Source organism: Dendrobates tinctorius, unplaced genomic scaffold, assembly GCF_039654945.1.
Source record: "Dendrobates tinctorius isolate UK_male_01 unplaced genomic scaffold, ASM3965494v1 ptg000020l, whole genome shotgun sequence".
NCBI lineage: Eukaryota > Metazoa > Chordata > Amphibia > Anura > Dendrobatidae > Dendrobates > Dendrobates tinctorius.
In genome coordinates, this window is record NW_027361688.1 from 1,828,324 (window position 1) to 1,842,345 (window position 14,022).

Sequence of the window (14,022 nt, forward strand, 5' to 3'; positions counted from 1 at the left end):
CTGCAGCAGAGCTGTTCCTTTACACGCCTGCTTCACCATCAGTGCCGGACCCCTTGTCGTACCCCCGGTTCCGGCTTTCCTGCTTTTGACTGTTCCTAACCTGCAGAATTGGGGCCGCACCCAGCGTCCTGGAGAGGAGAGCAAGGAGCGGTGCGAGACGCCCCACCCTGTCCCCAGGGGGTTAGAGAGTCGAGCGGCCGCTTTACACTGAAATCAGAAGTAAATGCAGGTCAGACGCTTCTGTACAGTCAGATTTGGGTGACTACCAATATGGCCGCCCTTAAAGGGGTTCTTCAGTTTTGTATAAATATTGGAAATTCCTTCACCATTTTCACAATCTGTGCTTGCTTTCATTGAATGGGAACGTTCTCATCCACATTCTGGGACTGGGGAGAGATATCCTGGGGGTCTTGCTACTATTTACTCTCCAGAGTGTCACAGATCGAATGCTGATACATTGTAACAAACTCCCAGCTGTATCGGCATCTGGATGTAAAGAATGACCCCAATCACTGACAGCAAGCGGAGATCTAGAAATGGGGAGGCATCGACAGACGAGGTATAATGGAAGCGTCAGGGTCAAACTGCTCTAAAGCTGTTTTGAAACTACAACTCCCAGCATAGACTGACAGCCACATGTTTGGAGACCGCGCTCTATAGAGTTATATTTCCCTCCCGTCACTCGTTATGTGGTGACAACATAAGTGTCAAGACCCCGTGTTTCCTCCTGTAGGCACTAGGACCCTGTGTTTCCTCCTGTAGGCACTAGGACCCCGTGTTTCCTCCTGTAGGCACTAGGACCCCGTGTTTCCTCCTGTAGGCACTAGGACCCCGTGTTTCCTCCTGTAGGCACTAGGACCCTGTGTTTCCTCCTGTAGGCACTAGGACCCTGTGTTTCCTCCTGTAGGCACTAGGACCCTGTGTTTCCTCCTGTAGGCACTAGGACCCTGTGTTTCCTCCTGTAGGCACTAGGACCCTGTGTTTCCTCCTGTAGGCACTAGGACCCTGTGTTTCCTCCTGTAGGCACTAGGACCCTGTTTTTCCTCCTGTAGGCACTAGGACCCCGTGTTTCCTCCTGTAGGCACTAGGACCCCGTGTTTCCTCCTGTAGGCACTAGGACCCTGTGTTTCCTCCTGTAGGCACTAGGACCCTGTGTTTCATCCTGTAGGCACTAGGACCCTGTGTTTCTTCCTGTAGGCACTAGGACCCTGTGTTTCCTCCTGTAGGCACTAGGAGCCCGTGTTTCCTCCTGTAGGCACTAGGACCCCGTGTTTCTTCCTGTAGGCACTAGGACCCCGTGTTTCCTCCTGTAGGCACTAGGACCTTGTGTTTCTTCCTGTAGGCACTAGGACCCCGTGTTTCCTCCTGTAGGCACTAGGACCCTGTGTTTCCTCCTGTAGGCACTAGGACCCTGTGTTTCCTCCTGTAGGCACTAGGACCCTGTGTTTCCTCCTGTAGGCACTAGGACCCTGTGTTTCCTCCTGTAGGCACTAGGACCCTGTGTTTCCTCCTGTAGGCACTAGGACCCTGTGTTTCCTCCTGTAGGCACTAGGACCCTGTGTTTCCTCCTGTAGGCACTAGGACCCCGTGTTTCCCCCTGTAGGCACTAGGACCTTGTGTTTCCTCCTGTAGGCACTAGGACCCCGTGTTTCCTCTTGTAGGCACTAGGACCCTGTGTTTCCTCCTATAAGGAAGTAGGACCCTGTGTTTCCTCCTGTAGGCACTAGGACCTTGTGTTTCCTCTTGTATGCACTAGGACCCTGTGTTTCCTCCTGTAGGCACTAGGACCCTGTGTTTCCTCCTGTAGGCACTAGGACCCTGTGTTTCCTCCTGTAGGCACTAGGACCCTGTGTTTCCTCCTGTAGGCACTAGGACCCCGTGTTTCCTCCTGTAGGCACTAGGACCCCGTGTTTCCTCCTGTAGGCACTAGGACCCCGTGTTTCCTCCTGTAGGCACTAGGACCCCGTGTTTCCTCCTGTAGGCACTAGGACCCCGTGTTTCCTCCTGTAGGCACTAGGACCCCGTGTTTCCTCCTGTAGGCACTAGGACCCCGTGTTTCCTCCTGTAGGCACTAGGACCCCGTGTTTCCTCCTGTAGGCACTAGGACCCCGTGTTTCCTCCTGTAGGCACTAGGACCCCGTGTTTCCTCCTGTAGGCACTAGGACCCCGTGTTTCCTCCTGTAGGCACTAGGACCCCGTGTTTCCTCCTGTAGGCACTAGGACCCCGTGTTTCCTCCTGTAGGCACTAGGACCCCGTGTTTCCTCCTGTAGGCACTAGGACCCCGTGTTTCCTCCTGTAGGCACTAGGACCCCGTGTTTCCTCCTGTAGGCACTAGGACCCCGTGTTTCCTCCTGTAGGCACTAGGACCCCGTGTTTCCTCCTGTAGGCACTAGGACCCCGTGTTTCCTCCTGTAGGCACTAGGACCCCGTGTTTCCTCCTGTAGGCACTAGGACCCCGTGTTTCCTCCTGTAGGCACTAGGACCCCGTGTTTTCTCCTGTATGTACCAGGTTTCTGTGATTTCTACTTTTGGCACTTGGGGACGATGTGCAGCAGTTTAGGATCTCTGCTCCGGGAGGTGTAACAATACATGCTCATTGTGAAACTTGGTCCATAGTTCATGACCTTATCATGTGGGAGTTGTGACATTTTCCACGCTGCCACTAGAGTGGGGGGTTCATTGTCTTTTTTTCTGTGGGTTTTCTATGATTGTGATATTGATGGCCTGCCTTTACGATACCTAATTAGCGGTGGTCTGGTTAGGGACACCCCCATTGATTAGCTGAATGAAAATGCAGTCTTGCAATACCAAGCACAACCACAACCCAAACGGTGGCGCTGTACCTGGCAAGCAATCAAGATGCCAGGTCACTGCCATCAAAGTATCAGCGTGCTGATATTTTGGGACGTAACAGTCTGAGAGTCAAATAGTAGAAGGATTCAGGACTCCTCCGCAGCACAGAGTATTTCAGGAGTAGAGTAAGATGAAATACTCACCCATTCATACCCGCTGTCGGAGGTAGTGACTCGGATTTCTTGTGTCCCCGCAGCACGCTGCCGAACTGGAGCAGAAACAGAATGAGTCGGAGAACAGAAAACTCCTGGGAGAAATTGTCAAATACAGCAACGTCATCCAGGTGCGATCCATATACCGCCATATGGCGCTACAGTGCGTAGTATGACTCCTCACTCCTTTACAGAACATACCGCACCGGTGCTGAGCTACACCTCTACCACCTACTGTAAGGTCCGGTACATCACAGAAACTCACCGCACACGACGTGATAGATGCCGCCATTATAATGCTTTCGTGTTGTAATACTTTTTAATAACTTTTTCTGTGACAGTTACTCCACATCAAAAGTAACAAATACCTCACCGTTAACAAGCGGTTGCCGGCCCTACTGGAGAAGAACGCCATGCGCGTCTCCCTCGATGCTGCCGGGAACGAGGGCTCCTGGTTCTATATTCAGCCCTTCTGGAAGCTCCGAAGCGAGGGAGACAACGTGAGATCATAGGCACTTGGGGGCTCGTCCGGGATGAAGGTCGATGATGCGTGGTCTCGGGGGTCATCTCCTTGTTTAGGCACTTGGGGGCTTGTCCGGGATGATGGTTCATGATGTGTGGTCTCAGGGGTCATCTCCTTGTTTAGGCACTTCGGGACTTGTCCAGGATGAAGGTTCATGATGTGTGGTCTCGGGGGTCATCTCCTTGTTTAGGCACTTGGGGGCTTGTCTGGGATGAAGGAGGTTCATGATGTGTGGTCTCAGGGGTGATCTCCTTGTTTAGACACTAGGGGACTCATCCAGGATGAAGCCTGCTGATATGTGATCTCAGGGGTCATCACCTTGTTTAGGTACTTGGGGGATTGTCTGGGATGAAGGTTCATGATGTGTGGTCTCAGGGGTCATCTCCTTGTTTAGGCACTTAGGGGCTCGTCCGGGATGAAGATTCATGATGTGTGGTCTCAGGGGTCATATCATTGTTTACGCACTTGGGGACTCGTCCAGGATGAAGCCTGCTGATATGTGATCTCAGTGGTCATCACCTTGTTTAGGCACTTGGGGGTTCGTCTGGGATGAAGGTTCACGATCCATGGTCTCAGTGGTCATCTCCTTGTTTAGGCACTTCGGGGCTCGTCCGGGATGATGGTTCATGATGTGTGGTCTCAGGGGTCATCTCCTTGTTTAGGCACTTAGGGGCTCGTCCGGGATGAAGATTCATGATGTGTGGTCTCAGGGGTCATATTATTGTTTACGCACTTGGGGACTCGTCCAGGATGAAGCCTGCTGATATGTGATCTCAGTGGTCATCACCTTGTTTAGGCACTTGGGGGTTCGTCTGGGATGAAGGTTCACGATCCATGGTCTCAGTGGTCATCTCCTTGTTTAGGCACTTCGGGGCTCGTCCGGGATGATGGTTCATGATGTGTGGTCTCAGGGGTCATCTCCTTGTTTAAGCTCTTCGGGGCTCGTCCAGGATGAAGGTTCATGATGTGTGGTCTCAGGGGTCATCTTGTTTAGGCACTTGGGGGCTTGTCCGGGATGATGGTTGTTGATCTGTGGTCTCATGGGTCATCTCCTTGTTTAGGAACTTGGGGGCTTGTCTGGGATGAAGGAAGGTTCATTATGTGTGGTCTCAGGGGTTATCTCCATGTTTAGGGACTTGGGGACTCGTCCAGGATGAAGCCTGCTGATGTGTGATCTCAGGGGTCATCACCTTGTTAAGGCACTTGGGGGTTCGTCTGGGATGAAAGTTCATGATGTGTGGTCTCATGGGTCATCTCCTTGTTTAGGAACTTGGGGGCTTGTCTGGGATGAAGGAAGGTTCATTATGTGTGGTCTCAGGGGTTATCTCCATGTTTAGGGACTTGGGGACTCGTCCAGGATGAAACCTGCTGATGTGTGATCTCAGGGGTCATCACCTTGTTAAGGCACTTGGGGGTTCGTCTGGGATGAAAGTTCATGATGTGTGGTCTCAGGGGTCATCTCCTTGTTTAGGCACTTGGGGGCTTGTCTGGGATGATGGTTGTTAATGTGTGGTCTCAGGGGGCATCTCCTTGTTTAGGCACTTGGGGGCTTGTCTGGGATGAAGGTTCATGATGTGTGGTCTCAGGGGTCATCTCCTTGTTTAGGCACTTGGGGGCTCGTCCGGGATGAAGATTCATGATGTGTAGTCTCAGGGGTCATCTACTTGTTTACGCAATTGGAGACTCGTCCAGGATGAAGCCTGCTGATATGTGATCTCAGGGGTCATCACCTTGTTTAGGCACTTGGGGGTTCGTCTGGGATGAAGATTCACGATCCATGGTCTCAGTGGTCATCTCCTTGTTTAGGCACTTCGGGGCTCGTCCGGGATAATGGTTCATGATGTGTGGTCTCAGTGGTCATCTCCTTGTTTAGGCACTTTGGGGCTCGTCCAGCATGAAGGTTCATAATGTGTGGTCTCAGGGGTCATCTTGTTTAGGCACTTGGGGGCTTGTCCGGGATGATGGTTGTTGTTCTGTGGTCTCAGGGGTCATCTCCTTGTTTAGGAACTTGGGGGCTTGTCTGGGATGAAGGAAGGTTCATGATGTGTGGTCTCAGGGGTTATCTCCTTGTTTAGGCACTTGGGGACTCGTCCAGGATGAAGCCTTCTGATGTGTGATGTCAGCGGTCTTCACCTTGTTAAGGCACTTGGGGGTTCGTCTGGGATGAAGGTTCATGATGTGTGGTCTCGGGTCATTTCCTTGTTTAGGCATTTGGGGGCTTGTCCGGAATGATGGTTGTTAATGTGTGGTCTCAGGGGTCATCTCCTTGTTTAGGCACTTGGCAGCCAGTGTGGGATGCAGAAAGGTTCATGATCTGTGGTCTCAGGGGTGAGCTCCTTGTTTAGGCACTTGGGGACTCGTCCAGTATGAAGCCTGCTGATGTGTTATCTCACGGGTAATCACCTTGTTTAGGCACTTGGGGGTTCGTCTGGGATGAAGGTAAATGATGCGTGGTCTCAGGGGTCATCTCCTTGTTTAGGCACTTGGGGGCTTGTCCGGGATGATTGTTGTTAATGTGTGGTCTCAGGGGTCATCTCCTTGTTTAGACACTTGGGGACTCATCCAGAATGAAGCCTGCTGATATGTGATCTGAGGGATCATCTCCATGTTTAGGCAATTGAGGGCTTGTCTGGGATGAAGGTTCATGATGTGTGGTCTCAGGGGCCATCTCCTTGTTTTAGCACTTGGGGGCTCGTCTGGGATGAAGGTTGATGATGTGTGGTTTCAGGGGTCATCTCATTGTTTAGACACTTGAGGGTTCATCCAAGATGGATTTTGATGATATGTAATTGAAGAAGTCTACTCACCCTTTCTGTACTTGGGGGGGGGGGGGGGGGCTTGTTAGAGTGGAAAGTTAATAATGTGTGTTCTGAGGGTCATCTCATTGTTTAGACATTTGAGTGCTCTTCTGGGATGAACTTTGATATGTAATTGAAGAGGTCTCCTCACTCTTTAGGCATTTGGGTTTACACCCGGGATGAAGGTTGATGATGTGTGGTCTGAGAGTTCAACTCTCATTGTTTAGACACTCGGGGGTTCATCCGGGATCTACTTGGATTATAAGTAATTGAAGAGGTCTTCTCACCCTTGTGGCACTTGGGGGCTCGTCTGGGTTAAACATTAATAATGTGTGTTCTGAGGGTCATCTCATTGTTTAGACACTTTCAGGTTCATCCAGGACGAGCGTTGATTATACTGATGGGTCATCTCATTGTTTAGGCACTTGGCGGTTCGTCCAGAATGAACTTTGATGATATGTAATTGAAGAAGACCTCACCCTCGAGGCACTTGGGACAAGGTGTGAAGGGGGGCTCATCCATGACGAACATTGATGACATGTAATTCAAGAGAGCTTTTCACCTTTGAGGCAATTGGCGGTATATCTGGGTCAAATGTTGTTTATGTGTGGTCCGAAGTGTAATCTCTTTGTTTCGGCACTCCTCACCCTTTAGGCACTTGGGGATTCATCAAGGGAACTTAGATATGTAATTCAAGAGGACTTTTCACCCTTGATGCACTTGGGAGTTCATCCAGTATGAACATAAATTATTTGTGGTCTTAGGGTCATCTAATTGTTAAGGCACTTGGGGGTTCGTTCAGGATGAACATTAATGATATGTAATTGCATTGGTGATGGTTGGTCTGAGGGGTCATTTCATTGCTTAGGTAATTGAGGGTTCGTCTGGGATGAACTTAGATAGGAAATTGAAGAGGCCTCCTCACCCTTGAGGGACTTGGAGCTTCCTCCAGGGTGAAGGTGGATGATGTGTGATCTGAGGGGGTCATCTCATTGTTTATGAACTTGGCGGTTCATCCAGGATGAACTTTGATGGTATGTAATTGAAGAAGACTGCTCATCCTTGAAGAACTTGGAGGTTCATCCTGGGCAAACGTTGATTATGTGTGGTCTGAGGGGTCATTGCATTGGTTAAGCACTTGGAGGTTTGTCAGGGATGAAGGTTGATGATGTGTGGTCTGAGTGGTCATCTCATTGTTTAGGCACTTGGAGGTTCGTCCGGGATGAAGGTTGATGATGTGTGGTCTGAGTGGTCATCTCATTGTGTAGGCACTTGGGGGTTCATCCATGATGGATTTTGTGTGGTCTGAGTGGTCATCTCATTGTTTAGGCTCTTGAGGGCTTGTCCAGGGTGGGTTTTGAAGATGTGTGGTCTGAGTGCTTATCTCATTGTTTAGGCTCTTGAGGGTTCGTCCGGGATGAAGGCTGATGATGTGTGGTCTGAGTGGTCATCTCATTGTTTAGGCTCTTGAGGGTTTCTCCAGGATGGGTTTTGAAGATATGTGGTCTGAGTGGTCATCTCATTGTTTAGGCTCTTAAGGGTTTGTCCATGATGGGTTTTGATGATGTGTGGCCTGAGTGGTCATCTCATTGTTTAGGCACTTGGGGGTTCGTCCGGGATGAAGGCTAATGATGTGTAGTCTGAGTGGTCATCTCATTGTTTAGGCGCTTGGGGGTTCGTCCAGGATGGGTTTTGATGATGTGTGGTCTGAGTGGTCATCTCATTGTTTATGCACTTGAGGGTTCATCCAGGATGGGTTTTGAAGATGTGTGGTGTGTGTGGTCATCTCATTGTTTATGCACTTGAGGGTTCATCCAGGATGGGTTTTGATGATATATAATTGAAAAGGTCTCCTCACCCTTGAGGTACTTGGAGTTTCGTCCTGGATGAACTTTAATAATGGTTGTCATGACTCCGGCCTTCAATGTTAACAGCTTTGATCTCTGATTCTCAGGTTGTGGTGGGAGACAAGGTGGTCCTGATGCCAGTTAATGCTGGGCAGCCTCTTCATGCCAGTAATATAGAACTTCTGGATAATCCTGGATGCAAAGAGGTAACTTATCCCAGACTTTCCAGAGACGTGGCATCCAGAATGTATAGCACGGGATGACTACGTGCTCCCTTTTTCTCCTTATGCTTCAGGTAAACGCTGTTAATTGTAACACAAGCTGGAAAGTTGCGCTGTTTATGAAGTACAGTGACTACAGAGACGACGTTCTGAAGGGAGTGAGTATCGGAGCCAAGTTTTCACTTGCCCTGGTGGTCTAGTGTTTTGCCACAATCCTTAGTAGTGAGAGTAAATAACATTTTAGATTTGATTCCCTGGTGGTCCAGGGGTAAATGCTCCCTCATTTGTAGTCTAAGGTTGTAAAGGTCTATAATGTTCATTCTTATGCCTGAGGTGGAATAGGGGGTTTATTCCTGGTGGTCTAGGGTATTAGATGGGACAGTATTTTATTCCCAGGGTCTAGGATAAAAGAGTAGGGTAATAAGTTGTAGAATAGGGAATTTAGGGGTTCCTATTATATTCCCTGATGGTGTGGGGTAAAGAAAAAAGGATAACTCTTTGGGGTCTAGTACATTAGAGTGGTAATAATTTGTAGTCTACAATGTAAGAGGGGTTATTATATTATTGCCTGATGGTCTAGGGTAAACGAAGGGGTTAATAATTGATGGTCGATGGTGTTGGAGTGGTTATTATTTTCTCTGGTGGTCTAGAGTAAAAGTAGGTTTTATTACCTTGGTGTTTCAGGGTGTAAGATGGTGGTTTATTGTCACCGGGGTTCACCATTGAGGTCCCTTTGGCCGATTTTCCCCGCAGGGCGATGTGGTCAGATTGTTCCATGCAGAACAGGAGAAGTTCCTGACTTGTGATGAGTACGAGAAGAAGCAGCACATCTTCCTGAGGACGACACTGCGCCAGTCAGCCACGTCCGCCACCAGCTCCAAAGCCTTATGGGAAATAGAGGTGATTGTAAGATGTGTCAGCGCGCAGAACAGCGAGTGCAGCTCTGGGGTATAATAAAGGATGTAACTCAGGATCAGTAATGTAATGTATGTACACAGTGACTGCACCAGCAGAATAGTGAGTGCAGCTCTGGAGTATAATACAGGAGGTAACTCAGGATCAGTAATGTAATGTATGTACACAGTGACTGCACCAGCAGAATAGTGAGTGCAGCTCTGGAGTATAATACAGCATGTAACCCAGGATCAGTAATGTATGTACACAGTGACTGCACCAGCAGAATAGTGAGTGCAGCTCTGGGGTATAATACAGGATGTAACTCAGGATCAGTAATGTAATGTATGTACACAGTGACTGCACCAGCAGAAGAGTGAGTGCAGCTCTGGGGTACAATACAGGATGTAACCCAGGATCAGTAATGTAATGTATGTACACAGTGACTGCACCAACAGAATAGTGAGTGCAGCTCTGGGGTATAATACAGGATGTAACTCAGGATCAGTAATGTAATGTATGTGTACAGTGACTGTACCAGCAGAATAGTGAGTGCAGCTCTGGAGTATAATACAGGATGTAACTCAGGATCAGTAATGTAATGTACGTACACAGTGACTGCACCAGCAGAATAGTGAGTGCAGCTCTCGGGTATAATACAGGAGGTAACTCAGGATCAGTAATGTAATGTATGTACACAGTGAGTGCACCAGCAGAATAGTGAGTGCAGCTCTGGGGTATAATACGGGATGTAACTCAGGATCAGTAATGTAATGTATGTACACAGTGAGTGCACCAGCAGAATAGTGAGTGCAGCTCTGGAGTATAATACAGGATGTAACTCAGGATCAGTAATGTAATGTATGTACACAGTGACTGCACCAGCAGAATAGTGAGTGCAGCTCTGGAGTATAATACAGGATGTAACTCAGGATCAGTAATGTAATGTATGTACACAGTGACTGCACCAGCAGAATAGTGAGTGCAGCTCTGAGGTATAATACAGGATGTAACTCAGGATCAGTAATGTAATGTATGTACACAGTGACTGCACCAGCAGAATAGTGAGTGCAGCTCTGGGGTATAATACAGGATGTAACTCAGGATCAGTAATGTAATGTATATACACAGTGACTGCACCAGCAGAATAGTGAGTGCAGCTCTGGAGTATAATACAGGATGTAACTCAGGATCAGTAATGTAATGTATGTACACAGTGACTGCACCAGCAGAATAGTGAGTGCAGCTCTGGAGTATAATACAGGATGTAACTCAGGATCAGTAATGTAATGTATGTACACAGTGACTGCACCAGCAGAATAGTGAGTGCAGCTCCGGAGTATAATACAGGATGTAACTCAGGATCAGTAATGTAATGTATGTACACAGTGACTGCACCAGCAGAATAGTGAGTGCAGCTCTGGGGTATAACACAGGATGTAACTCAGGATCAGTAATGTAATGTGTGTACACAGTGACTGCACCAGCAGAATAGTGAGTGCAGCTCTGGGGTATAATACAGGATGTAACCCAGGATCAGTAATGTAATGTATGTACACAGTGACTGCACCAGCAGAATAGTGAGTGCAGTTCTGGAGTATAATACAGGAGGTAACTCAGGATCAGTAATGTAATGTATGTACACAGTGACTGCACCAGCAGAATAGTGAGTGCAGCTCTGGAGTATAATACAGGATTTAAGTCAGGATCAGTAATGTAATGTATGTACACAGTGACTGCACCAGCAGAATAGTGAGTGCAGCTCTGGGGTATAACACAGGATGTAACTCAGGATCAGTAATGTAATGTATGTACACAGTGACTGCACCAGCAGAATAGTGAGTGCAGCTCTGGGGTATAATACAGGAGGTAACTCAGGATCAGTAATGTAATGTATGTACACAGTGACTGCACCATCAGAATAGTGAGTGCAGCTCTGGAGTATAATACAGGAGGTAACTCAGGATCAGTAATGTAATGTATGTACACAGTGACTGCACCCGCAGAATAGTGAGTGCAGCTCTGGGGTAATACAGGATGTAACTCAGGATCAGTAATGTAATGTATGTGCACAGTGACTGCACCAGCAGAATAGTGAGTGCAGCTCTGGAGTATAGCACTGACAGTACATGTGTTGTCTTTTTTCCTTTTCCTCAGGTTGTGCACCATGACCCGTGTCGGGGAGGAGCCGGTCAGTGGAACAGCTTATTTCGATTTAAGCACCTGGCAACTGGAAACTACCTTGCGGCAGAGGTGAGAGTCGCTCGTGCTGAGGCCTTTGGGAACATCTTTTTTTACATTCAAAACGTGAAATCCGTTTCCAATATCTCTCCTGTGGGCTGAGATCCGTCCTCCTGAGGGTCAGTCCCTGAGGCTGCACCACTGACACATTCTGATGACAATGTGTGAAGAGACCCTCACATGGATATTTATATGGGGGGATCTTGGTGCCATCTTGGGGACTTTGAGGTGTTTGGTGACGGCACCTGCCATGTTTCTCAGTAGTGCAGCCTCAGGCTTCCGGCCTGGACCTTCAATCCTTCATCTCTCGGCCTAGCAGTGAGATATTGGGAGGCGGTTTTCGTCGTCTTTCTCTTCTCTCCGGCTTTTCTATATATTTTGTTTGGGGTCTGTATAGAGGAGGCCGCAGATACATCTCTGTGTTCGGCGCCGTCTCGCCGCAGTGGGCAGATGATTACTGGACCGTATGAGGGGCCGCCTGTTCCTCTCTCGCTCCAGGAGAAGTGTGGAAAGTTTTTCAATGTCACAGCGGTGCGTTACCTCGGCTCGCCGGCCGAGCGCTGACTGCACTGGACCAAGGCCAGAGGCGGCTGCTGGGCCTCGCTCTCCTGGTCACGGGGGCGGGTTTGTTTCGTCTTCTTAAAGGGCCAGTAACCCAAATTACGGCAACTTATAATAGTGCGGGAACGTTATAAGAGGAGTGGCGGGTATACGTCACTGGTGGGTGTAAATGTCTCTGGAGGGTCTCACACTGGACATACGTGACCTCATGTAGTGATTATGGGGGTCCGAGAGGTTTCAGGACTTATGCCGCATTCACTCATCCATATGTCATGGGGGGCTGTAAGGGCTCTGATTTAGGGGCACTGTCGCTGGCTCTGTAATGGGGGTTGTAGGGGGCTCTGGTATGGGAGGCTGTAGGGGCTCTGGTATGGGGGCTGTAGGGGCTCTGGTATGGGAGGCTGTAGGGGCTCTGGTATGGGAGGCTGTAGGGGCTCTGGTATGGGGGCTGTAGGGGCTCTGGTATGGGAGGCTGTAGGGGCTCTGGTATGGGAGGCTGTAGGGGCTCTGGTATGGGGGCTGTAGGGGCTCTGGTATGGGAGGCTGTAGGGGCTCTGGTATGGGAGGCTGTAGGGGCTCTGGTATGGGGGCTGTAGGGGCTCTGGTATGGGAGGCTGTAGGGGCTCTGGTATGGGAGGCTGTAGGGGCTCTGGTATGGGAGGCTGTAGGGGCTCTGGTATGGGAGGCTGTAGGGGCTCTGGTATGGGAGGCTGTAGGGGCTCTGGTATGGGAGGCTGTAGGGGCTCTGGTATGGGGGCTGTAGGGGCTCTGGTATGGGAGGCTGTAGGTGCTCTGGTATGGGGGCTGTAGGGGCTCTGGTATGGGAGGCTGTAGGGGCTCTGGTATGGGAGGCTGTAGGGGCTCTGGTATGGGAGGCTGTAGGGGCTCTGGTATGGGAGGCTGTAGGGGCTCTGGTATGGGAGGCTGTAGGGGCTCTGGTATGGGAGGCTGTAGGGGCTCTGGTATGGGAGGCTGTAGGGGCTCTGGTATGGGAGGCTGTAGGGGCTCTGGTATGGGAGGCTGTAGGGGCTCTGGTATGGGAGGCTGTAGGGGCTCTGGTAGGGGAGGCTGTAGGGGCTCTGGTAGGGGGGGCTGTAGGGGCTCTGGTAGGGGAGGCTGTAGGGGCTCTGGTAGGGGAGGCTGTAGGGGCTCTGGTAGGGGGGGGCTGTAGGGGCTCTGGTATGGGAGGCTGTAGGGGCTCTGATATGGGTGCATCGTCATTGACACTGCTATTTGTTACCCCCGATTACTTGCCTGCACTCCATCCTTTGTGGTTGGTATTTATGTCCTGAGTTGAATTTCTGCTCAACTTGTTACTACTCCCAACTCGGCTGTCAGAGCTGTCATTTCACGACATCTGTAGAGCCACGTACCGTCCCAGGCGCATCTTCATTAATATCTGGACTTCACCAGGTTCTCCTTACATTTGGCGATCACAGGATCACAAGAAGAGTTTCTTCTGTGCGGTTCTGACCTTTTGTAAGCATTGTACCGCCACCTAGTGGTGAGAGGGCGGTATAGCAGGGGATAAGAATATCCTGCAATGTAGATCACAGGGGTTTACAGTTATGAAAAACTAATCCATTATGGGATCCTGATGAGATAGTTGCGGTAGAACTCCGCAGTGATCATGTATGTATCATCTGAGGCATGGGCTGTAGTTATGAGATGTCGCCTTCCAGGATGAAATGAGGCGGTGAGGTCTAGTTATCGGGGGCAGCACAGGACTTTTCTTTGTCGCTTTCGATCTTTTCTCTATGACCAAAAAACGCAAATCTCTGGCCTGTGCCGACAGTTATTATATTATACTGCATCAAAAATCTGTGTGGATCCCTGGTACAATGTCCTCCATGGCATCCTTGGCTCCTCTGGTGTTTACTAGATCCTGCGACGTCATGATCCAGCATCCTGGACTCCTCTGGTGTTTACTA

General features: G+C 49.6%; 1 protein-coding gene across 2 annotated transcripts in view; it reads left to right on the top strand.

The window, feature by feature from the left end:
* ITPR2 (inositol 1,4,5-trisphosphate receptor type 2) overlaps positions 1–14,022 on the top strand; it is a 285,461-nt gene that overhangs the window by 57,608 nt on the left and 213,831 nt on the right. For both annotated transcript variants that reach the window (XM_073567437.1, XM_073567438.1), the window contains exons 4-9: positions 3,051–3,137; positions 3,348–3,506; positions 8,282–8,380; positions 8,470–8,553; positions 9,149–9,295; positions 11,447–11,542. In XM_073567437.1, coding sequence (XP_073423538.1) covers positions 3,051–3,137; positions 3,348–3,506; positions 8,282–8,380; positions 8,470–8,553; positions 9,149–9,295; positions 11,447–11,542 — 672 coding nt within the window. The remainder of the gene's footprint in view (positions 1–3,050; positions 3,138–3,347; positions 3,507–8,281; positions 8,381–8,469; positions 8,554–9,148; positions 9,296–11,446; positions 11,543–14,022) is intronic.